General features: G+C 47.9%; 1 protein-coding gene across 1 annotated transcript in view; it reads left to right on the top strand.

Moving 5' to 3' along the window:
• The window catches only part of LOC117668572 (transducin-like enhancer protein 1), a 79,615-nt gene that overhangs the window by 5,987 nt on the left and 48,147 nt on the right, over positions 1-25,481 (top strand). Inside the window, exons 3-6 of the mRNA XM_087873176.1 lie at positions 4,984-5,141; positions 10,988-11,051; positions 12,847-12,891; positions 24,384-24,446. Coding sequence (XP_087729302.1) covers positions 4,984-5,141; positions 10,988-11,051; positions 12,847-12,891; positions 24,384-24,446 — 330 coding nt within the window. The remainder of the gene's footprint in view (positions 1-4,983; positions 5,142-10,987; positions 11,052-12,846; positions 12,892-24,383; positions 24,447-25,481) is intronic.

The raw sequence follows: 25,481 nt of genomic DNA, 5'->3' as shown, positions 1-25,481 counted from the left end.
GCTAAAGTGGGACTAGAACTCACTGTCTCCTGGTGATTGGCCTAAAGTCACCCAACCGGATTTCAGGGCTAAGGTGGGACTAGAACTCCCAGTCTCCTAGTGATTGGCCCAAAGACATCCCACTGATTTTTGATGGCTAAGGCTGTTTTTTTAATTGGGGAAGGGGAGGATGGAAAGAGACCAAAATTTAACTGATGATTTTATTTAGACAGGAAAAATAAGCCTTTCCTGAAGACTTGAATGTCTGAAATACAGCTGGTCCTCGACTTACCGCTGTTCATTTAGTGACCGTTCAATGTTAAAATAGCCCTCAACAAAGTGATTCATGGCCGTTTTTCACACTTAACGACTATTGCAGCATCCCCATGGTTACATGATCAGAATTCAGGCACTTGGCCATTGACTCATACTTACGACGGTTGCAGTGTCCTGGAGTCACATGATCCCCTTTTGTGACCGTCTGACGAGCAAAGTCAGTAGGGAAGCCAGATTCGCTTCACACCTGTGTGACTAATAATTCAACAACTACAGTGATTTGCTTTAACTGTGGCAAGAAAGGTCATAAAATGGCACTGAACAAATGTTTCATTTAGCGACATGAATTTCGGGCTCATTTGCGGTTGTAAATCGAGGACTACCTGTCGTTTTGATTGATTGAGGATTGATTGATTGTGTGCATTGAGTTAGGGTTGACTGAGTGACCGCATACAGAGATAAACTCCATGAAGATCTGTCCTCAAATCTGGTCCTTCAAATCTTCCAGTCGTGCCCAACTTGCAGCTGTAAATCAAGTCCATTCCCCTTGATTCTGGCCCTCTTCTTCTCTTCCCTTCCCTCTTTCCCAGGATCAAAGCCTTCCCCAGGGAGTTGAGCTTTTGCATCGATTGGCCAATTAATTACATACCAACAAATCATTGTCGGCTCTTACTGACCACATAGATAGATTTTATCCATGGAAATCTGTCTCCAACCTGGTCCTTTGGCTCTTCCAATTGAGCCTCCATCTCCATTTCCTCTCTTCTTCTTCTCCTCTTTTTTCCTTCCACCTTTCCCAACAATCAGAGCCTTGGCCGGAGAGCTGAGTCTTTTTTTTTTTTAATTTGATTTATATGCCGCCCTTCTCCGGAGACTCAGGGCGGCTTACAATGCGTTAAGCAATAGCCTTCATACTTTTGTATATTTATACAAAGTCAGCTTATTGCCCCCACAAACTGGGTCCTCAAATCTTTCCTTCATGCGGGCTGCAAAAGTTAATAGGAGTCTGTTCGGTGCTGCAACGTGGAGCAAAAATTGTTCTGTGTTTTCTTAACTGTACATAGAATAGAAGAATAGAATAACAGAGTTGGAAGGGACCTCGGAGGTCTTCTAGTCCAACCCTCTGCTTAGGCAGGAAACCCTACACCACTTCGGACAAATGGTTATCCAACATCTTCTTAAAAATGTCCAGTGTTGTCGCAACTTCTGGAGGCAAATTGTTCCACTGATTAATTGCTCTCACTGTCAGGAAATTTCTCCTTAGTTCTAAGTTGCTTCTCTCCTTGATTAGTTTCCACCCATTGCTTCTTTTCCTGCCTTCAGGTGCTTTGGAGAATAGCTTGACTCCCTCTTCTTTGGGGCAGCCCCTGAGTTATTGGAAGACTGCTATCATGTCTCCCCTAGTCCTTCTTTTTTTTTCTTTAATAAAGTTTTTTATTAGTAATTCAAAATTAAAAACATTGGACAAAGATATGACATCACTGGTCCCAAGCATCTTCCAACTTTAAATTAATCCATAATATAATGGATTAATTTAAAGTTAATGATAATATAATAATATATTCCTTACACCTTATACGTTATTTAAACATAGTATTATAATAATTGTCATTTATACCTTATTCCTATACAATTTTACATATCTGTACCTACCTTTGCCTATCTATACTATCCTTCTTTTCATTAAACTAGACATACCCAATTCCAGCAACCGTTCTTTATATGTTTTAGCCTCCAGTCCCCTAATCATCTTTGTTGCTCTTCTCTGCACTCTTTCTAGAGTCTCCACATCATTTTTATATCGTGGCGACCAAAACTGGATGCCGAATTCCAAGTGTGGCCTTACCAAGGCATTATAAAGTGGTATTAACACTTCACGTGATCTTGATTCTATCCCTCTGTTGATGCAGTCTAGAAATGTGTTGGCTTTTTTGGCAGCTGCTGCACACGGCTGGCTCGTATCTAAATGGTTGTCCACTAGGACAATAGTCTTCTCCAACATTGGCTTCAAAGGCATCAATATTTCTTCTTCTCCAGCTTCTTCAAAGTTCCACTTTTAATTCCATAAAGGGTCATATGGAAGACCGTATCAGAATTCTGATCTTTGTAGGTATAAACTTTGCTTTAAATCCATTATAGGTTTTTTTTTTCCCCCTACAATGCTTTAGAAATAAAAACCGAACGAGCTTGTGGCAAAATGTTCTGGGTTTTTGTATGTCAAATGCAGGTAGTCCTCGACTTAGGACCATTCATTTAGTGACCGTTCAAAGTTACAGCGGCACTGAAAAAAAAGTGACTTACGAATGTTTTTCACACCGACGATCCTTACAGCATCCCCATGGTCATGGGATCAAAATTCAGACACTTGGCAACTGACTCATATTTATGACGGGGTCATATGATCACCCTTTTGCGACCTTCTGACAAGCAAAAATGGGGAAGCCAGAGTCACTTCACAACCACGTTACTTAACTTAAGAACTGTAATGATTCACTTAACAACTGTGGCAGGAAAAGTCATAAAACAGGGCAGAATTCACTTAGCAATAGCACTTAGACTTATATACCGCTTCACAGTACTTTGCAGCCCTCTCTAAACGGTTTACAGAGTTAGCCTATGGCCCCCAACAATCTGGGTCCTCATTTTACCGACCTCGGAAGGATGGAAGGCTGAGTCAACCTTGAGTCGGTGAGACTCGAACTGTTGGCAGTGAGCAGAGTCAGCCTGCAATACTGCATTGTAACTGTGCCACTACAACTTCCTCCCTCCCTCCCTCCCTTCCTTCCTTCCTTCCTTTTTTTAAAAAATTTGATTTATATGCCGCCCTTCTCCGAAGACTCAAGGCGGCTTACAATGCGTTAAGCAATAGCCTTCATACTTTTGTATATTTATACAAAGTCAGCTTATTGCCCCCACAATCTGGGTCCTCATTTTACCTACCTTAGAAAGGATGGAAGGCTGAGTCAACCTTGAGCCTGGTGAGATTTGAACTTGCAGTAATTGCAGGCAGCTGATGTTAATAACAGTGCTTTAGTCTGCTGCGCTACCAGGGCTGCTCCTTCCTTCCTTCCCTTCCCTTCCCCTTCCTTCCTTCCTTCCTTCCTTCCTTCCTTCCTTCCTTCCTTCCTTCCTTCCTCCCCTTCCTTCCTTCCTTCCTTCCTTCCTTCCTTCCTTCCTTCCTTCCTTTCCAGTAGCATTTAGACTTATATACCGCTTCACAGTGGTTTGCAGCCCTCTCTAAGCGGATTACAGAGTCAGCATCTTGCCATTTTTCTGGGTCCTCACTTTACCGACCTCGGAAGTATGGAAGGCCGAGTCAGCCTTGAACTTAACAAATGTTTCACTTAGAAATGTTGGGCTCAACATTTTGGGCAGTCGTAAATCGAGGACTACGTGTATTATATACTTTGTTGAGTAAACAATTCTAGTGAGCAAGCTCCAATGCTTGGAAATTCTTTTCTGGGACTTGTTATTAAAACGCCGAAGTGGCAAATGTTTAACTGGCTGGGATGAACTCATGACTTAAAGCCAGACAGAGTTCGTTCAGTGGCATTTGGTTTGCGGGAAAATCACCTCCGAGCTGATTGGAACTTCAAAATTAAAAATATCTTTTGCATCGTTTTGAATGCTGCAAATTGGCCTAAAACTACCCGGAGCAGGAGCAGTAATTCATGCACCAACGGATGGGGATGAGTGATGTGCTTTGAAAGCAAATCTTCAGGTGTGGGTTGGTTAAAGCATTTCTAGATTGATAAAAGTTTTCCTCCAAGCAATTCTTTCATCCGGGGTGGGGGGTTGGGGGCTGGCGTGGCAACTTTTAAGTCTTGTGGACTTCAACTCCCAGAATTCTCCCATCATTGTTAATGTGAATCCAGGTCATTAAGTGAACCCATTGTTCGCAATGGGATGCTTTGCAGAAGAATTGCATATGATGCTCATTTAACAATCATTGTATGACCAGGGGTGCTATTCAGCAGGTTCGGACAGAACTGGTAGCGGAAATTTTGACTAGTTCGGAGAACCGGCAAATACTACCTCTGGCTGGCCCCAGGAGTATGGTGGGAATGGGGATTATGCAATATCCTTCCCCCGGAGTGGGGTGGGAAAGGAGATTTTGCAGTATCCTTCCCCTGGAGTGGAGTGGGAATGGAGGTTTTGCAGTATCCTTCCCCTGGAGTGGAGTGGGAATGGAGATTTTGCAGTATCCTTCCCCTGGAGTGGGGAGGGAATAGGGATTTTGTGATATCGTTCCCCTGGAGTGGGGTGGGAAGGAAGATTTTGTAGTATCCTTCCCCTGGAGTGGGGAGGGAATGTGGATATTGCAGTATCCTTCCCCTGGAGTGGCGACGGAATGGGGATTTTGCAATATCCTTCCCCTGGAGTGGGGAGGGAATGGAGATTTTGCAGTATCCTTCCCCTGGAGTGGGGTGGGAATGGGGATTTTGCAATATCCTTCCCCCACCAAGACACACCCACCAAGCCACGCCCATAGAACCGGTAGTAAAAAAAAACTTGAATTCCATCACTGTGTACCACCCGACAAATGGATGACCTTTTATTCCAGTGGTCGTTAAGCGAATCACCATTGGGAAAGAGGGAGGGGGAGAAGTGGGGGAGCAGGCCTCTTTCCAAAGGGGACAACAGAATGGGAGGGGAACGAGGGCCGGCATGTGATACTTGCTCTGCCATGGCTGATTTTGCCACTGTCTCTCTCCGTCTCCCTCCCAGGCTCACCTACAGACACCGCCTATGGCCACCACAGCTGTTGCCGCCGCGGCTGCCGCCAGCGTCGTATCAACCACCCCCCAGTCTTTGAAACTGACTTACCCCGAGATTTTGGACCGGATCAAAGAAGAATTCCAGTTTTTGCAGAACCAGTACCACAGGTAAAAAGGACGTTCGTTTTCCTAGGGGACGTTGAGCTGGGTGGAGGACTGTGTGGCTTCTTCCTTTGATCCTGGTTTGTGTGTGTGTGTGTGTGTGTGTGTGTGTGTGTGTGTGTGTGTGTGTGTACCGAAGCCAGCTTTTCAATCTCTGATTTAATCCTGCCGTGAACTGTTTGGATGATTTTTGCCCCTCTGGGTAAGGCGCCCTTTGCAACCCGACGAGGCTGTATCTGGTGAAATGCTCCTGGTTGGGTCCGGATCGCCCGATCCGGTAGCGATGGTGGCAGGTGGTTCGGAGAACCGGTAGCAAAAATCCCTCTCCTACCCCCGCCCCCCCATGCACAGCTGAGCCGCGTGATCATCAGAGGGTTTTTTTTTTTTTTTACTTTTAAAAGCATTTTTTCTTCAGCCGAAAAAATGCTTTTATTTTTTTATTTTTTATTTTATTTTATTAGATTTCTATACCGCCCTACTCCCGAAGGACTCAGGGCGGTGCACAGCCAAACAATAAAAACACATACAATACAAAATTTAAAAAATAGAATAAAATCAAATTAAATAATTTTGGCCCCGACAAATTTAAAACCCCAAACTTTTAAAACCAATTTAAAATTGAATATATAAATACTAAAAGATATTTAAAATTTTAAAAATCTTTTATAAAAGAGGGGGAAAATTAGGCCAGGCCGGCCTGGTGAAATAGTAAGGTCTTTAAGGCGCGGCGGAAGGTGCGCAGATCCGGGATCCTCCGTATCTCTGGGGGGAGCTCGTTCCAGATAGTAGGTGCCCCCACAGAGAAGGCTCTCCCCCTGGGGGCCGCCAGTCGGCATTGTTTGGCTGACGGCACCCGGAGGAGCCCCTCTCTATGGGAGCGTACCGGCCGGTGGGAGGCTATTGGTGGTAGTAGGCGGTCCCGCAAGTACCCGGGTCCTAAGCCATGGAGCGCTTTAAAGGTGGTAACCAAGACCTTGAAGCGCACCCGGAAGACCACCGGGAGCCAGTGCAGCTCGCGCAGGAGAGGTGTTACATGGGAACGCCATGTCGCTCCCATTACCACCCGCGCGGCCGCACTCTGCGCCAGTTGGAGCCTCCGGGTGCTCCTCAAGGGGAGCCCCATGTAGAGTTTAAAAGTTTAAAAGTTTTTTTTAAAAAATCCTCTGATGATCACGCGGCTCAGCTGGGATCGTCAGAGCTTTTTAAAAGCATTTTTTTCTACAAACCCAGTACTTTGGGTAGGCCTGTTTTTCACCCTCCCCAGGCGCTGGAGGCTTTCCTTGAGCTTCTGGGAGGGCGAAAACGGCCCAGGCTCCAGAGGCCCTCCGGAGGCCAGAAATGGGCCCGTTTTCGGACTTCCGGTAGGCCCGTTTTTCTCTCTCCCAGAGCCTCCACATGGGCCCTCCACTTAACCAGCATCCAAAACAGGCTGCATGGAGACTTCGGGGCGGGGCGGGGCAGGGTGGGCGGGGTCAGCCAGTCCTTGTAACTACCAGTTCGGCAAACCAGATTAAAATTAACATCTGGTTCACCCGGACTGACTGAATCTCACCCCTGCATGGAAGGGACAGGTCCACAAAGCAGAAAGGTTGGAGACGGTTGGTCTGGATGATTGAGTGGCAGCTCTCTCTCTCTCTGAACCGGAGAGGCCCAAATCGAATCAAAATCGTTGCGAAGCCCTGTGTTGATTTACTTATTTAATTCAGTGGTCCCCACCTTTCTGGCTTTGCAGTCCGGCGGTGTTCTGTCCCCGTCTCACACACGCACCCCCACAGACAGGCAACAGCTAAAGAACTCAGCCAACAACAATTTTATCTGGTATCAGAATTGGCAGCAACCCAGTGGCTGGCTGCCAGGTATTCTTTACTCACGACGGGGGAGTTTTTCCCTTCGTCCGGGAACAAAGCCAATACATAATAATCAACAAAGTCCAGTAAATACAAAGAAGGTCGTCCGATATCCGTTTTTTGCTTGTCACAGAGCTGAACCGGCCACCACACCCTCTTTTATACCCTGTGGGGTATGGTCCAGTGACTCAGCTTAATCTCTGGCACGCCTCTTCTTCTGTTGTGCGCGCTTATCTCTGTGACGCTGCCGAGGATCCAGCCAAGACTCATCTCCCTCATTACTGTCCACCTGTGGCTGCGTGGACGTGCTTGGCCCCGGGCCTATCTCTTGACCTTCGGCGGATACCGAAGGCATTGCCAGAGAGGAGGGTCCTGGAGAGAGAGGCCTTGCCAACTCCTCTCCTTCACTCTCGGAGTCCTCTCCTGCCGATAACACAGGCTCAGGTAATGGAGCCACAATAGGCGGGAAGGGAAAGGGGATGGTTTTGTGCGAGTGGAGTGCGAGTGGGCGCGTAGCTCCATTTGCGCAAACAGCAGCCACCTGTGTCCGCCACACTTGCACCCACGCACTCGCCTGCTTCTCGTTCAAGGGGAGCGGCATGCGTGTTCACCGGCCATTTTCGTAGCCCGGTTCCGAACAGACCACGGCCTGGCAGTGGGCCATGGCCTGGGGGTGGTTAGGGATCCCTGATTTAATTCATTGGTTTATTAATTATATATGCCACCCATCTCACTGTTGGAGCGACTCTGGGCCGCTTACAAGAGGTTGAAACGAAAAATATCAAACCGGTTAAGCTGAATAAGAATGAAATGGCGAGTTTAGCCCTAGGGTCCGCCTTTTTGTTTTTAAGCTGTTCAAGTTTCTAGGACTCATGACTGCGCATGGTGCGCGAGGACACCGGACAGTGCGTGGAGGGTAGCTAATGTAGGACGAGGACCGTGGTGGCGCAGTGGTTAGAATGCAGTATTGCAGGCATACTCTGCCGACTGTCAGCAGTTTGATTCTCACCCGTTCAAGGTTGATTCAGCCTTCCGTCCTTCTGTGGTCGGTCAAATGAGGACCCAGATTGTTTGGGGGCGATACGCTGACTCTGTAAAGGAGTGGTGCGGTGGCCTAGAGGTAGAGCTCTTATGTCACAATCAGGAGGCTGTGAGTTCGATCCTAGGTAGAGGCAGATATTTCTCTCTCTGGGCACAATGGGAATATATCTGCTGAACAAAGCTCTGCATTGGTGACAGGAAAGGCATCCGGCCATTAAACGCTCTGCTAGCTCCATTTAGTTGCCCAGACTCCACCCTGCAAGAGATTATGGGGCCATTAAATGGTGATGATGATAGGCTGACTCTGTAAACCGCTTAGAGAGGGTTGGAAAGCACTGTGAAGCTGTATATAAGTCTTAAGCGCTATTGCTTCAGCCAAAGCAATTTGGGGGAACGCAGCCCCCTTTGCTAAAGCTGTGAATAGATTATGCAAACTAGACAGGGGCTGAATACATTATGCAAATGCGGATCTGTATTTGCATGATTTATACAGGGAACCGCATCAAGGTTTTCTTCCCTGGGAAAAAAGGAATATTTGATCGGCACCGTATTTTGGGTTTTTTTAAAAGGGAAAGACAACTTAGCAGGAATGGGGTACAAGGTTAAGCTGGGGTTGTGTGAACCAGACTCTAAAGTGCCTAGAGCAGGGTGTCAACCCTGAAGCTGACCCGCCCGAAGCCATCTTGGAGCTTCAGTGTTGCCACACTGGAGCTGAGGGATAAGGTGGGGGGGGGGGGGAAATTAGAGATAGCTGGGATTTTGTAGCCAAAACGAAATACTTTCTCTTGGGAACCAAGGACAGTCTCACACCTGGTCAGAGGAAGGAGGAGTGACTGTCACCAGGCAACCAGACAGTGCCTTGATTGGACCATGGGGCTGAGGGAAAACTTTTGCTTTTAATTAGATGAAAACCACAGAAAACCTTCAGAGTCGGTTTTCACCAGATCTGTGCCAATAGTTTTTGTGGAAATAGTGGAAGTTTTAAAGAAGAGATTGGATAATGATTTGTGTGAAGTGGTATAGGGTTTCCTGCCTAAGCAGAGGTTGGACTAGAAGACCTCCAAGGTCCCTTCCAATTCTTCTCTTCTCTTCTCTTCTCTTCTCTTCTCTTCTCTTCTCTTCTCTTCTCTTCTCTCCTATTCTATTCCCTCCTATATTTATTCTATTCTATTCTATTCTATTCTATTCTATTCTATTCTATTCTATTCTATTCTATTCTATTCTATTCCATTCCATTCCATTCCATTCCATTCCATTCCATTCCATTCCATTCCATTCCATTCCCACTATTCTATTCTATTCTATTCTATTCTATTCTATTCTATTCTATTCTATTCTATTCTATTCTATTCTATTCTATTCTATTCTATTCTATTCTATTCTACTCTATTCTACTCTACTGTGCTGTACTCAACTCAACTCAACTCAACTCAACTCAACTCAACTCAACTCAACTCAACTCTTCCAATAAAGCTACTCTGAAGAATCCACCTGCCTCAGTTTTACTTGCTATGGGTCTATTACTGTGATAGCGAACCTGTGGCACGCCTGCCCAAAGTGGCACGCCAAGCCATGTCACCCAGCATGTGCAGCCTTGCCTTGTTTGTCTTCTGGATTTCTGACGAGCATGCGCATGCAACAATCAGCTGTCCTTCGCGCGTACGGCACTACCGAAAACCGGTGCGCGCGTGCTCACCAGCCAGCTGATTGTTGGGTGCGCTTGTGCACCAGAACCTGGAGGTTCAGCTTTTCCAGAGCGCGATCCCTTCGCATACGCAGCAGTGCCGAAAACCAGCCTGCGCACGTGCACCGGCCAGCTGATGATCATTTTCATTTCATTTTATTTAATTTGTATACCGCCCTACTCCCGAAGGACTCAGGGCGGTAAACAGGCACAGAATAAAACACGCAAAATAGAAAAATTAAGAACAGAAGTAAAATCGAATTAAATCAATTTAGCCCAAGACAAGTTTAAAACCCCAGGTTAAGAACAAATTTAAAATTTACATTAAAAAAAGAATGGGAAAGGTTAGGCCAGACCAGCCTGGTGAAATAAAAAGGTTTTAAGAGCGCGGCGGAAGGTGCGTAGATCCGGGATCCTCCGTATCTCCGGGGGGAGCTCGTTCCAGATAGTAGATGCCCCCACAGAGAAGGCTCTCCCCCTGGGGGCCGCCAGCCGACATTGTTTGGCCGACGGCACCCGGAGGAGTCCCTCTCTATGAGAGCGAACCAGCCGGTGGGAGGCCGTTTGCAGCAGCAGGCGGTCCCGTAAATAACCAGGTCCTAAGCCATGGAGCGCTCTAAAGGTGGTAACCAGAACCTTGAAGCGCACCCGGAAGACCACCGGGAGCCAATGCAGCTCGCGCAGGAGAGGTATTACATGGGAGCGCCACGTCGCTCCCATAACCACCCGTGCGGCCGCACTCTGCGCCAGTTGGAGCCTTCGGGTGCTCCTCAAGGGGAGCCCCATGTAGAGAGCATTGCAGTAGTCCAGGCGGGAAGTGACGAGGGCATGAGTGACCGTGTTTAAGGAGTCCCGATCCAGAAAGGGACTCAATGCGTGCTAGAACCCAGACATTTGGCTTTTCCGGAACGCAGCCCCAATGAGCGCGCACGTGGATGTTTCTGTGCAACCTCTTTGGCACTCGGTGCCGAAAAGGTTCACCATCACTGATCTATTACTTGAAACCCTGACGCAGTAGTCGCTAAAAACCAGGCTGCGGCATGCCAAAAAATCGGGCCACGCAAACAAGCGAAGTCCCATCCGCGGGATGCAGGCAGCACACGAAACCACATTCCTTCCATCCCACGTCCGTGGGAAAAACCTCTCTCCACGGAACTGGTCCCTGGTACCCCAAAGGTTGGGGGGGGGTCTTCTGGCCTAGGGGGTCATCCAGACGCCTCTGTTTCTTTGAAGGAGGTCGAAGGGTAGTTCAATCTGTGGTCTTCCTTTTATCTTCACAGCTTGAAGCTTGAGTGCGAGAAACTGGCCACGGAGAAGACCGAAATTCAGCGACATTATGTCATGGTGAGCAGCTTTTATGATGCTGATTAAATGCCAGGCTGAGCTTTCCAGGAAAGGGGAGTTTTAGGAGCCCTCACTCTTGCCTCTTCATTGGCCTGCGATCGAGGATGATGGGAACTGGAGTAGAAAGCAATCACCAGGGTAATGCGTGGGCAGGTTTTATTTTATTTTTATTTTTATTTATTTTTTTAATTAGATTTATATGCCGCCCTTCTCCGGAGACTCAGGGCGGCTTACAATGCGTTAAGCAATAGCCTTCATCCTTTTGTATATTTATACAAAGTCAGCTTATTGCCCCCACAACTGGGTCCTCAATTTACCTACCTTAGAAAGGATGGAAGGCTGAGTCAACCTTGAGCCTGGGGATATTCAAACTTGCAATAATTGCAGACAGCTGAATGTTAATAACAGGCTTTTTAATCTGTTGAGCTATCCAGGCTCCTAATCCAGGTTTTACACTCTAATACCAGGGGTACTTTCCTGTTTTGGGGTACAAGAGCTACATTTTTCCAGCTGAAGAAATCTGTTCTGATCCAGCTCAACAAACTCAACAAACCCTCTGTAGTTGAAGCAATGATTGTGTTATTAGGAACGCTGGCAATCCCGGCAAAAAGTTTCTCTCTCACCACAGGCTAACAAGTCTGTCTGTCTGGGAGATGGATAGTTGTCTGCCACATCTATTCATCTCCACCCCCTGCCTTTTATCCCCAGAGCTAGGATTGAGTTTGCTAGCAGCAGTGGTTCTTCTGTCCCGAGGACCGGCCTATAGATTTCCACTGCTCTCCTCTCCTCTGCCTTCTGTGCATTCCGGGCGTCAGGCACTGGACCCAGCTGTTCCTCCTCTTCCTCATCAGCCACCTCCTGACCTGGGGGCTGTTGACTCTACATCTGAGGGCTGACGGACGGCCCAGGCTCCACCTCTGTGTCTCTCTCTCTCTGCCAGCTCCATTCCCTCTTCCTCCTCGGAGCTCTCAGGTTGCTTTGATGCTGACGCTGACTCCCATGCCGCCTCCTCCTATTCTTCTGATTCGGCCACTGGAGGGGCTGGCAGTCGACAGGCCACAACACAATCATCCTCGACATACAATCACAATTGAGCCCCGAATTTCTGTTGCTAAGTGAGACATTTGTTAAGTGAGTTTTGCCCCGTTTTACGACCTCACCGGTCACAGTGCTAAGTGAATCTCTGCAGTTTTTAAATTAGGAACACGGTTGTTAAGCGAATCTGCCTCCCCCCTTGACTTGGCTTGTCAGAAGGTCGCCAAAGGGGATCACGTGACACCCCCCCGGGCACTGCGACCGTCATAACTACGAGTCAACTACGAGTCAATCACGTGACAGTGGGGAATGCTGCAACAGCCGTTAAGTGTGAAAAACGGTCGTAAGTCATTTTTTTCAGTGCCGTTGTAACTTTGAACGGTCACTAAAACCAACCGTTGTAAGCCGAGGACTACTTGTACTGTTATTTGCAAAAAAGGAGAGTAAGGTAGGTAGGGTGGGGGGGCTGGCTGTTGAGCTCAGTTCTCCCTGGCTTCTCCGTCTTGCCCCCTCCCTTCCAGAAATACGGTCCTCCACTTACGACCACAATTGAGCCCAACATTTCTGTTGCCAAGCAAGATAGTTGTTAAGTGAGTTTTCCCACTTTTTACCACCTTTCTCGCCCCAGGTGTAAAAGGAATCCCTGCAAGTTATGATTTTACATCTGCAGTTTAATAGCGATGGGAAATTGGCCTCTTGTCTGTTCAAAATCCTTGATAGAAATTCCACGGCTAACCTTGGCTTGCTTTTTGTCTTCCAGTATTATGAAATGTCCTACGGGTTGAACATCGAAATGCACAAACAGGTAAGTGGACACGCGTGTTGGAGGCAGGCGTCGGGAACCTCTTTTACTGCTACCGGTAGTCCTCGACTTACGACCGTAATTGGAACCAGAATTTTGGTTGCCTAAGCACAGTATATATATAGTAAGAGCCGTTAAAGGAAGTCATGTCTGATTTTTTCGCCATGGCTGCTAACCAAAACGCTGCAGTCGTTAAGTGAATCACGCAGTCGTTAATCGAATCCGGCTTCTCCCCATTGATTTGACTGCCCGGAAGGTTGCAAACCCCAGCATCCTACAACCATCGTCAATACAGGTAGTCCTTGACTTACAACAATTCATTTAGCGACCATTTAAAGTTGCAACGGCAATGAAAAAAAGTGACTCGTGACCATTTATCACGCTTGTGACCATTGCAGCACCCCCCCCCATGGTCATGTGATTTACATTAGGGTGCATGGCAACTGACTCACATTTATGACGGTTGCACTGTCCCGGGGTCACGGGGGAAGTCAGATTCACTTACCAACCAGGTTACTCACTTAACAACTGCTTCTGGTTCACTTAAGAAGCATGGCAAGAAAGTTACTGCCTGAAATTTTTGATCACGTAATCTCAGGGATGCTGCGATGGTCGTAAAGGCGAGGACCTGTGTCATCAGTCCCTTTTTTTCAGAGCCCTTGTAACTTTGGACGGTCGCTAAATGAACGGTTGTAAGTCGAGGACTGCCTGCGTTCTTTTGTTTTTGTTTTGTTTTTTTCAAAATGGGGGGTGTTTTAATTCCAAACGAGGGCCTCTGGAAGCTGATCCGGTTGGAATTTTCATCCTGATCTGGTTTTTTTTTCCATTTTCCATTTGCTGCAGTTTAACCTTTAAAGGTGCATTGGGGGCATCATGCCGGCTTAGCAGTTGGGTTTAGATTAATCCTCTCGCCAGTCGGCCGAAAATCACGCCCTCCCCAGAAATGTGTCAGGTTCTAAGGAGCAGAGAAAGGGCATTTAGCTCCCCCACCTCACACCCACCCCCCCGTTTGTGATACAGAAGACAGAGGGAACCAGGTTTTGACTGCAAATCTGCCTTCCGATCTGAACCAGCCTCTTGTATTGGGTGCAAATTGTCCCTCTGCATGGATGAGGAGGGGGCTTTGGACAGCTCCAGCCTCTCTTGCCAGCTTTTCCCTTCCCCATTTTCCCCCCTTCCCCAGCTTGGAATCTGCCCAGCCAGATGATCCCCGGAATAGCACCGGGGAAAGGGACCTTGGAGGTCTTCTAGTCCAACCCCATTCTCAACAGGAGACCCTATTTTGTTTCAGGCAAGCGGCTGTCCAATCTCTTCTTAAAAGCCTCCGATGATGGAGCATTCACAACTTCTGGTGGCAAGCTGTTCCACTGGTTACCGTATCTTTCGGAGTATAAGACGCACCTTTTTCCCCCAAAAAAGAGGGTGAAAATCTGGGTGCGTCTTACACTCTGAATGTAGCCCCACCCAGCTTCTCAAACGGAGGTTTCAGAGGTTGAAAAAAGCATCAGAAACGAAGCTTCAGAAAAGAAGCCTCCAAACAGAGCTTCAGAGGCTTTTTTTCTGAAGCTGTTTCGGAGGCTTTCAGAGGCAGAATTTTTTTTTTTTTCCTGAAACTGAGTTTCAGAAGTTTCAGAGGCAGGGAAAAAAAAGCAAAAAAAAAAAAAGCAAGACACAGAGCTCACAACCAAGGAACCTGTTGCTAAAATTCACCTCTGGGAACAGCTGATTGGGGATATTCCGGGAGGCCCATCCACCTGCCAATCAGCTTTTTTCTTATTTTTCTCCCCAAAAACTAAAGTGCGTCTTATACTCCGAAAAATACGGTAATTCTTCTCAATGTCAGGAAATTCCTCCTTAATTCTAGGTTGCTTCTCTCCTTGATTAACTTCCATCCATTGTTTCGTCTCCTGCCTTCCGGTGCTTTGGAGAATAGCTGGACCCCTTCTCTTCTCTCTGGCAGATATTGGAATACGGGTAATCCTCGATTTACAACAGTTCATTTAGTGACCACTCAAGGTTACAACGGCCCTGAAAAATGTGACTTACGACCGTTTTTCACAATCTTTGTAGCATTCCCATGATCACGTGTTCAAAATTCGGACGCTTGGCAACTGGTTCCTATTTACGACCGTTGCTGAGTCCCAAAATCATGCGACCTTCCGCCAAGTCAAAGGGGAAGCCAGATTCGCTTAACGACCGGATTACTAACTTTTATCAACTGCAGGGACTCACTTAACAATTGAGGCAAGAAAGGTCATACAATGGGGCAAAACTCACTTAACAAATGTCTCGCTTAGCCAGATATGTTTTAGACTCAATTGTGGCCGTAAGTCGAAAACCACCTGTACTGCTATCATGTCACCACTAGTCCTTCTTTTCATTAAACTAGACATACCCAATTCCTGCAACTCTTCTTTGGGGCAACCCCCGAGATATTGGAAGTCTGCTAATCATGTCACCCCTGGTCCTTCTCTTCATTAAACTGTTGTTGTTAGTTGCAAAGTCGTGTCTGACCCATCGCGACCCCATGGACCACGTTCCTCCAGGCCTTCCTGTCCTCTACCATCCTCTGGAGTCCACTTAAGCTCACGCCGACTGCTTTGGTGACTCCATCCAGCCACCTCGTTCTCTGCCGTCCCCTTCTTCTTTTGCTCGCCATCTTTCCCAGCATGAGAAGGAGTCTTTCCTTCTCATTAGGTGGCCAAAGTGTTTCAGTTTCATCTTCAGGATCTGGCCTTCTAAAGAGCCGTCAGGGTTGATTTCCTCTTAGGACTGACCAGTTTGATGGCCTTGCAGTCCAAGGGACTCGCAGGAGTCTTCTCCAGCACCAGAATTCAAAGGCCTCAATTCTTTGGCGCTCAGCCTTTCTTATGGTCCAACGTTCACAGCCATCCATTGCAACTAAAGAGCCTTGGTGGCGCAGCAGACTAAAGCACTGTTAAGTAACACCAGCTGCCTGCAATTACTGCAAGTTCAAATCTCACCAGGCTCAAGGTTGACTCAGCCTTCCATCCTTTCGAGGTAGGTAAAATGAGGACCCAGTTTGTGGGGGCAATAAGTTGACTTTGTATAAAAAAGAACACCGCTTGGGGGAGGGCGAAAGCCCTACTAAGCAGGTATATACAAAAGTATGAAGGCTATTGCTTAACGCATTGTAAGCCACCCTGAGTCTCCGGAAAAAGACGGCATATAAATCGAACCAATAAATAAACTGGGAAAACCATAGCCTTGACTATACGCACTTTTGTTGGCAGGGTGATGTCTCTGCTTTTTAGTATGCTGTCTAACTTTGCCATGGCTTTCCTCTCCAGGAGCAAGCATCTTTATATGACTAAATCATGAAAGCCTCTTTATATGACTTTATATCACTAAACTAGCCATGCCCAATTCCGGCAACCGTCCTTTATAACGTTTTAGCCTCCAGCCCCCTAATCATCTTTGTTGCTCTTCTCTGCACTTTTTTCAGAGTCTCAACCTCTTCTTTACATCGTGGCGACCAAAACTGGATTCCACGTGTGGCCTTAACCACGGCATGATAAAACGATATTAAAAGCCGATCTTCCATTTATCCCTGTCCTCTCTCTCTCTCTTTCCCCCCCGTGTGTTTCCTTGCGATGTTGTGTGTGCTGTTGCATGGCAGGATTTACAACCTGCTTCAGGTGGTGGTGCTGCTGGCCTGGCCAGTTGCCAGAAAGCTGTCACGGCTCCTCCTTCCCCCCCCCCCCACCTCCCCCTGTTTTATTTTAAGGAGAAACTCATAACTCTGGGCCTTGACAGCCTCCAGGTGACAAATGGGAGCCGGATTGATGTATAACCTTTGTGGTTATCTTCTCTGTGCTGCTGGATCCCTTCTCCGCTATTGGAGACCCCTCCTCTCTTTCCCCAAAAGACTGGCACCTCCCCTTCGATTAGATTTGCCCAGCAGGTGTCTTTTTAATGTTATTCAAGCCCAAACCCCACCTCCCCAGGCCCAATCTCCCCCCCCCTTTCCCTCATCACCTGCTTTATTGCCAGCATAAAAAGGTCATACCATTTAATTTGATCCCGGACGAAGGCTCCTCTTTATAGTAAGCTGTTTGGTGGTCGGGCTCGGTGGTGATTGGATTTCCTGATATCCCCTCCACCCTTCTGTTTTTTTTAAAAAATAAATTGTTTTTCCAAAAGGCTCTCTGCCTTCCTGTCGGGGGGGGGAGGGGGGAAATGGTGCTTAGGGATGTGCATAGGCAGGAAAACAGCTTGACGGGGGGGAAAAAATATAAAGAGAGGGAGGGGGAGAGAGATGCAAATGAAAGGAATATCTCTTTGCAGAAATGCAAGCTAGGGGGTTGCTGGGGAGAGGGTCTGTGGGCAGAAGATAGGAGAGTTGCAATGGGAGAGATTGTCATTTGTAAGGCAAGAGCCCCCCCCCCAAAAAAAAACAGATAGTAGAAAAAAAGGACTATAACAGTGAAGGTTTAGAGCAGGGGTGTCCAATTTTGGCAACTTTGAAGTCCTGTGGACTTCAATTCCCAGAATTCCCCAGCCAGCCATGGCTGGCTGGGGAATTCTGGGAATTGAAGTCCACAGGTGTTAAAAGTTGACAAGGTTGGACACCCCCCCCCCCCCTGGGTTAGAGCTTAGTGGTAGAGTCCTGCTTTGCTTGGGTCAACCGTCAACTTTTGAAAAACATCTCTACAGGTGGTCCTCGACTTACGACCACAATTGGGACCAGAATTTCTTAAGCGAGGCGGTTGTTGAGTGAGTCGTGTCTGATTTTACCGCGTTTTGGCCACTTAACAAATCGCCAGGGTTGTTAAGTGAATCTTGAGGTCGTTAAGCGAATCCGGCTTTCCCCATTGGCTTTGCTGATCAGAAGGTCGCAAAAGGGGATCACATGATCCCGGCCAGGACAGTGCAATGATCATAAATAGGAATCGGTTGTCAAGCGCTTGAATTTTAATCACACGATCCTGGGGATGCTTCAAAGGTTGTAAGTGGAAGGACCAAGTTATAAGTCACTTTTTCAGTGCTGTTGTAAGTTCAAACAGTCACTACATAAGTGATTGTAAGTTCAGGACTGCCTGTGTAGCCTTGTGCTTTGGTGCTACAAGGCTAAACCTGGTCCTAAAGACAAAGATTGATATGGGCGTCTTTTAAATTTCAGTGTAGGTCGTTTCAACTTACGGCCATAATTAGCCCAAAATTTCTGTTCCTACGTGAAACAGTTGTTAAGCGAATTTTGCCCCATTTTACGACCTTGCCACATTTCTTAAGTGAATCACTGCGAGTGTTAAGTTAGCAACGCAGTTGTTAAGCGAATCTGGCTTTCCCCAATGACTTTGCTTGTCAGAAGGTCGCAAAATAAGATCACGTGATCCTGGAACACTGCAACCGTCATAAATATGAGTCAATTACCAAACATTCGAATTTTTATCATTTATTTATTTATTTATTTATTTAATTTTATTGGATTTATATACCGCCCTACTCCTGAAGGACTCAGGGCGGTGAACAGCCAAAAAGATAAAACACACAAACTACAAAATTTAAAAGACAATATAAAAACCCATTAAATAGTTTGGCCCAAAACAAATTTAAAATTTACTATTTAAAAGGGAAGTTAGGCCAGGCCAGCCTGCTGAAATAAAAAGGTCTTGAGGGCATGGCGGAAGGTGCGTAAATCCGGGATCGTCCATATCTCCGGGGGGAGCTCATTCCAGATGGCAGGTGCCCCCACAGAGAAGGCTCTCCCCCTGGGGGCCACCAGTCGACACTGTTTGGCCGACGGCACCCGGAGGAACCACACTCTATGTGAGCGTACTGGCCGGTGAGAGGCTACTGGTGGCAGAAGGCGGTCCCGTAAGTAACCAGGTCCTAAGCCATGGAGCGCTCTAAAGGTGGTAACCAAAACCTTGAAGCGCACCCGGAAGACCACCGGGAGCCAGTGCAGCTCGTGCAGGAGAGGTGTTACATGGGAGCGCCATGTCGCTCCCATAACCACCCGCGCGGCCGCACTCTGCGCCAGTTGGAGCCTCCGGGTGCTCCTCAAGGGGAGCGCCATGTAGAGAGCATTACAGTAGTCCAGGGCATGAGTGACCGTGCGTAAGGAGTCCCGATCCAGAAAGGGACGCAACTGGCGGATCAGGCGGACCTGATAAAAAGTCCTCCTGGCGACAGCTGTCAAATGCTCTTCTAAAGACAGCCGTGAATCCAGGAGGACACCCAAGTTGCGAGCCCTATCTGTGGGGGCCAATGACTCGCCCCCACTTGGAGTCATGGCTGTTCCAAGTTACAAAACACTGAGAAAAGTGACTTATAACCATTTTTCACATTTAATGACTGTCAAAATTCAGACGCTTGGCAACCGACTCGTATTTATGACGGTGGCCCGGGATTATGTGACTCCCCCTTTTGCGACCACCTGACAAACAAATCAATGCGGTAGCCAGATTGACTTCATAACCGTGTTCCTAACTTAACGACTGCAGTGATAACCCTTAACAAGGAAGTGGCCAGGAAGTGGAGCAAAACTCCCTTCGCAAGCGTCCCGCTTAACAACTGAAAGCTTGGCCTCAATAGATGGGGAACTCATCAAATTTGCAGACAACATCAAGCTGGCAGGAATAGCCAACACTCCGGAAGATAGGCTTAAGATACAGAAGGACATTCTTGACAGACTTGAACATTGGGCCCTATCTACCTATGAAATTCAACGGTGAAAAAAAGGAAGGTTCTACATTTAGGCAAGAAAAACAAAATGCACAGGTACCGTATATGTGGTACCTTGCTCAATAGTAGTAACTGTGAGAGGGATCTTGGAATCCTAGTGGACAATCATTTAAATACGAGCCAGCCGTGTGCAGCAGCTGCCAAAAATGCCAACACAGTTCTAGGCTGCATCAACAGAGGGATAGAATCAAGATCACGTGAAGTGTTAAGACCACTTTATAAGGCCTTGGTAAGGCCACACTTGGAATATTGCATTCAGTTTTGGTCGCCACGATGTAAAAAAAGATGTCGAGACTCTATAAAGAGTGCAGAGAAGAGCAACAAAGATGCTTAGGGGACTGGAGGCTAAAACATATAAAGAACGGTTGCAGGAACTGGAAATGTCTAGTTTAATGAAAAGAAGGAGACATGATAGGAGTCTTCCAATATCTCAGGGGCTGCCACAAAGAAGAGGGAGTCAATCTGTTCTCCAAAGCACCTGAAGGCAGGAAAAGAAACAATGGGTGGAAACTAATCAAGGAGAGAAGCACCCAAGAACTAAGGAGAAATTTGACAGAACAGTAACAGTTATTTATTGGTTCGATTTATATGCCCCCCTTCTCCGGAGACTCAGGGCAGCTTACAATGCGTTAAGCAATAGCCTTCATACTTTTGTATATACCTGCTTAGTAGGGCTTTCAGGCCCCCCCCAAGCGGTGTTCTTTTTTTTAATACAAAGTCAGCTTATTGTCCCCACAATCCGGGTCCTCATTTTACCTACCTCGGAAGGATGGAAGGCTGAGTCAACCTTGAGCCTGGTGAGATTTGAACTTGCAGTAATTGCAGGCAGCTGGTGCTACTTAACAGGGTTTTAGTCTGCTGTGCCACCAAGGGGCAATAGTTGGAAGGGACCTTGGAGGTCATCTAGTCCAACCCCCCTGCTCACACAGGAGACCTATACGAGGGATTCGAACCGCCGACCTTTCTGATCGACAAGCTCAGCGTCTTAGCCACTAAGCCACTTAGAACAATTAACCAATGGAACAACTTGCCTCCAGAAGTTGCGAATGCTCCAACACTGGAAGTTTTTAAGGAGGAGATTGGACAACCAAGTGGTGTAGGGTTTCCTGCCTAAGCAGGGGGTTGGACTAGAAGACCTCCAAGGCCCCTTCCAACTCTGTTATTCCATTCCATTCTAATTGATGTCATAAGTCGAGGACCGCTTGTATTCCAGAAAGGAGTTAGGAATTTTTTTGGGTGGGGGTGGGAAGGAATCCAAAAAGAAAGATATGGTATGTTTGTGTATTACTTCTTTGCACGCTGGAAGAAAGGAGGGACGGACGGAAGCGTGGCAAGCAATTTTAAGCCAGGAGCAGGAAATCTGGGCAGGCGGGTTTGATCGTTTCTCATCCGGGCAAAGCGTTAAAAGGCCACTAAATTGAACATTAACGAGCTGAAAGTGAATTGGAGACAGCTCTCCCCCTCGCGCCCCCCTCCCCTCCACCGGAGGTGCCTGGCCACAAGTGCATTAGAAAGGCAAATCCATTATGCAGCCCCCAAGAGAGAATTAAATTTTTCCCAGAAAGTACTTACTGTCTCCGTTCCTCTCCTTTCTCCTTCTCTCTCTCTCTCTCTCTCTCTCTCCTTTTTTTTTTTTCCTGGCAAGTGCTATCTTTCATTTTTTTAAAAAAACCAGAAGCATTATATCACCGGTAAAATGAATGCAGATGCTAATGGGGATGGCAAAAATTTAAAAAACTTTACCCCGTTCCTGCCCAGTTTTCAATGCGTTAGAAAGTTTCCATAGTGAAATAGAGAACCGATGAGAGTCAGGCACTCTGTGCATGCTCAGGAGTCCTCTACTCCATTAAATCGCTGATGGAGACCCCAACAAAAGTTTTGTGTTATGGACAACGTCAAAGCAGTGGCTTGCTTCTCTCTCTGGCAAGGCGATGAAATACAGGCAGTCTTCCAAGTTCCAACCATTCGTTTAGTGACTGTTCGAAGTTTACAATGGCACCGGAAAAAGTGATTAATGACCGTTTTTCATACTGGACGACCGTTGCAACATCCCTCCGTGGTCACGTGATGAAAATTCAGATGCTTGGCAACTGACTCATACTTACGACGGTTGCAGTGTCCCAGAGTCATGTTGATCCCCTTTTGCGACCTTCCTGACGAGCAAAGGGGAAAAACCAGATTTGCTTTGCCACCATATTACTAATTGAACGACTGCAGTGATTCACTTAACAACGGTGGGAGAGGTGGGATTCACTTACCTTCCCTACCGGTTTGCAAATGTGAGCACGTGCATGCGTGCTACGCTCCCATGTGCCACCTATGTGCATGGCCTTCTACCCATGCGCAGTAGCTGCACATTACATCCGGGCAAGTGGGCGGAGCCTCCCGCAGTCACCACTCCTGGATTAACCGAATCGGACCGAACCAGCTGAATCCCACCACTGAACTGTGGCAAGAAAAGTGATCAAATGGGGCAAAACTCACTTAACAGCCGTTTCATGTAGCAACAGAAATTTCGGGCGCCATTGCTGCCGTAAGTCGAGGACTACCTGCATTTGCGAGAAACTAAGAGAAACAAAACTTTGATTTGGGGATTAGAATATCGTGGAATTATAGAAATAATATAGATCTTGCAGGAAAGCCAGTCTTCCAGTGTGTATGTATTTCATTTTTTATTTTTGCTGATTTGAATTTTGAAGCTGACCAACACTGGAACTGTTTATTTCAAATTAATTTATTTCAAATAAACTTAATCCAATTTATTTCATTGGAAGGAATCGAACTGCTTTCTACACGGGGCTTGTAACCCTCGGCTCAAAATCTGAGTTTGGTGGCTAGCCAAGACTCGCAGGAAAAAAATAACAGCCGAGGTCATAAAAATCAGTCCTTGAATTATGACCGGCAATGGAATCTGACCATTGTGGTTATTTTATAGCCGTCATGACTTTATGACCTCGATGGGAGGGGTCCCTGACGGTCGTAATTCAAGGAGTACTAGGAAGTTGAACCCAGGATCCTGGAGAAAGGCAGTGGGAACGCCGTTCTGTCAGGTTGACGAGCGGGCGAAAGTGTCGACGTGAATGAGGACAAGGCGTAGCCTGCTTTCAAAAGCAGAAAAATTTCGCTGTTAGCAAAGGCCGGGTTGTCAGTTCAACAGGGCTTGTGTGCTCCCTGCTGGATTTTCAGACGGCGGTATCGGACTTTGAGGAAAACAAAACAGCCCGGGAGCCATGTTAAAGATTAAAAGCGGAGAGTTTTGCATGAAAAGCAGATAAAGCGCTGGAATCTAAGGAGACATTTTCTGACAGTGAGAACCATCAACCGATGGAAGAGAAGTTGCCTTCAGAAGTTGTGGGAGCTTCATCGCTGGAGGTTTTCAAGAAGGGACTGGAACTGCCATCTGTCAGAAATGGTGTAGGGTCTCCTGCTTGGGCGGGGGGTTGGACTAGATGACCTACAAGGTCCCTTCCAACTCTATTGTTCTCTCCTCTCCTCCCTTCCCCTCCCCTCCTCCCCTCCCTTCCCCTCTTCCTCCCCTCCCCTCCCCTCCCCTCTTCCTCCCCTCCCCTCCCCTCCTCTCCTTCTCCTCCTCTCATCCCCTCCTCCCCTCCCCTCCTCTCCTCTCTTCCTGTCCTCTCCTCCCCTCCTCTCCTCCCCTCCCCTCCTCTCCTCTCCTCTCTTCCTGTCCTCTCCTTCTCCTCGTCTGCTCCCCTCCCCTCCTCTCCTCTCCTCCCTCCCCTCTCCTCCTCTCTTCCTGTCCTCTCCTTCTCCTCCTCTCCTCCCCTCCTCCCCTCCCCTCTTCCTCCCCTCCCCTCCCCTCTTCCTCCCCTCCCCTCCCCTCCTCTCCTTCTCCTCCTCTCATCCCCTCCTCCCCTCCCCTCCCCTCCTCTCCTCTCTTCCTGTCCTCTCCTCCCCTCCTCTCCTCCCCTCCCCTCCTCTCCTCTCCTCTCTTCCTGTCCTCTCCTTCTCCTCGTCTGCTCCCCTCCCCTCCTCTCCTCTCCCCCCTCCCCTCTCCTCCTCTCTTCCTGTCCTCTCCTTCTCCTCGTCTGCTCCCCTCCTCTCCTCCCCTCCCCTCTCCTCTCCTCTCCTCTCCTCTCCACTCTTCCTGTCCTCTCCTTCTCCTCCTCTCATCCCCTCCTTTCCTCCCCTCCCCTCCTCTCCTCTCTCTTCCTGTCCTCTCCTTCTCCTCCTCTCCTCCCCTCCTCTCCTCTCCTCTCCTCTCTTCCTGTCCTCTCCTTCTCCTCGTCTGCTCCCCTCCCCTCCTCTCCTCTCCTCCCTCCCCTCTCCTCCTCTCTTCCTGTCCTCTCCTTCTCCTCGTCTGCTCCCCTCCTCTCCTCCCCTCCCCTCTCCTCCTCTCCTCTCCTCTCCTCTCCACTCTTCCTGTCCTCTCCTTCTCCTCCTCTCATCCCCTCCTTTCCTCCCCTCCCCTCCTCTCCTCTCTCTTCCTGTCCTCTCCTTCTCCTCCTCTCCTCCCCTCCTCTCGTCCTGTCCTCCCCTCCCCTCCCCTCCTCTCCTCTCTTCCTGTCCTCTCCTTCTCCTCCTCTCATCCCCCCTCCCCTCCTCTCCTCTCCTCTTCCTGTCCTCTCCTTCTCCTCCCCTCCTCTCCTCCCCTCCCCTCCCCTCCCCTCCTCTCCTCTCTTCCTGTCCTCTCCTTCTCCTCCTCTCCTCCCCTCCCCTCCCCTCCCCTTCTATTATTTCTATTTCTATTCTGTTTTGTGGGAATTCAGGTAGATACACTGTAATGGCGTTTTCCCTTCCTCCTGCCCTCTCCCCTTTTCCCCTTGCAGACGGAGATTGCCAAGCGGCTGAACGTCATCTGTGCTCAGCTCATCCCGTTCCTGTCTCAGGAGGTGAGTGTCACACCAGGTTATTCCTTTCTCCCGTCCTACTTGCAGACAGGGTGTAAGATTTTCAGCTTTTTTAAAACAACAACAACAACGTGGGAACCAGTTTGGTCCACCAAAGCTAGGAAAAGGGAGATGGTGAGTTCTAATCCCATTTTAGGCATGAAAGCCGGCTGGGTGACATTGGACCAATCACCAGGAGACGGGGAGTTCTAGTCCCGCCTTAGGTATGAAGCCCGTCTGGGTGACTTTGGACCAATCGCGAGGAGATAGTGAATTCTAGTCCCACCTTAAGGACAAAAGCCAGCTTGGTGACTTTGAGCCAATCACCAGGAGACTGGGAGTTCTAGTCCTGCCTTAGGCATGAAAGCCAACTGAGTGATTTTGGACCAATAACTAGGAGACAGTGAGTTCTAGTCCTGCCTTAGGCACAAAAGCCAGCTGGGTGACTTTGAGCCAATCACCAGGAGACTGGGAGTTCTAGTCCCGCCTTAGGCATGAAAGCCAGCTGAGTGATTTTGGACCAATGACCAGGAGACTGGGAGTTCTAGTCCCCCCCTTAGGCACGAAAGCCAGCTGGATGACTTTGAGCCAATCACCAGGAGACTGGGAGTTCTCGCCTTGGGGATGAAATCTGTCTGGGTGACTTTGGGCCAATCACCAAGAAACTATGAATTCCAGTCCCACCTTATGTATGAAACCTGTCTGGGTGACTTTCGACCAATCATGAGGAAGCAGTGAGTTCTAGTCCTATCTTAGTCATAAAAGCCAGCTGGGTGACTTTGGACTGGTTTAATTTCAAGTTTATTAATTGTTCTTGAAACAATTAATTACTGGGTTTTGTCCCAGATCCAAACTCAGCATGCAGGTTCATAGTTTGGTCCAGTGGTTAAAGCACCAGGCTACAAAATGAGAGATCATGAGTTCAAGTCCTGCGTTAGCCATGAAAGCTGGCTGGGGGACTTTGGGCCAATCACCAGGAGACTATAATTTCAAGTCCTGCCTTAGGAATGAATGCCGGCCGGTGAGCCAATCACCAGG

The sequence above is a fragment of the Pantherophis guttatus genome, chromosome 1 (genome assembly GCF_059756535.1).
Source record: "Pantherophis guttatus breed Tessera chromosome 1, ASM5975653v1, whole genome shotgun sequence".
NCBI lineage: Eukaryota > Metazoa > Chordata > Lepidosauria > Squamata > Colubridae > Pantherophis > Pantherophis guttatus.
Note: the sequence above shows the minus strand (reverse complement) of the source record. Positions and strands in the feature narration are given on the sequence as shown.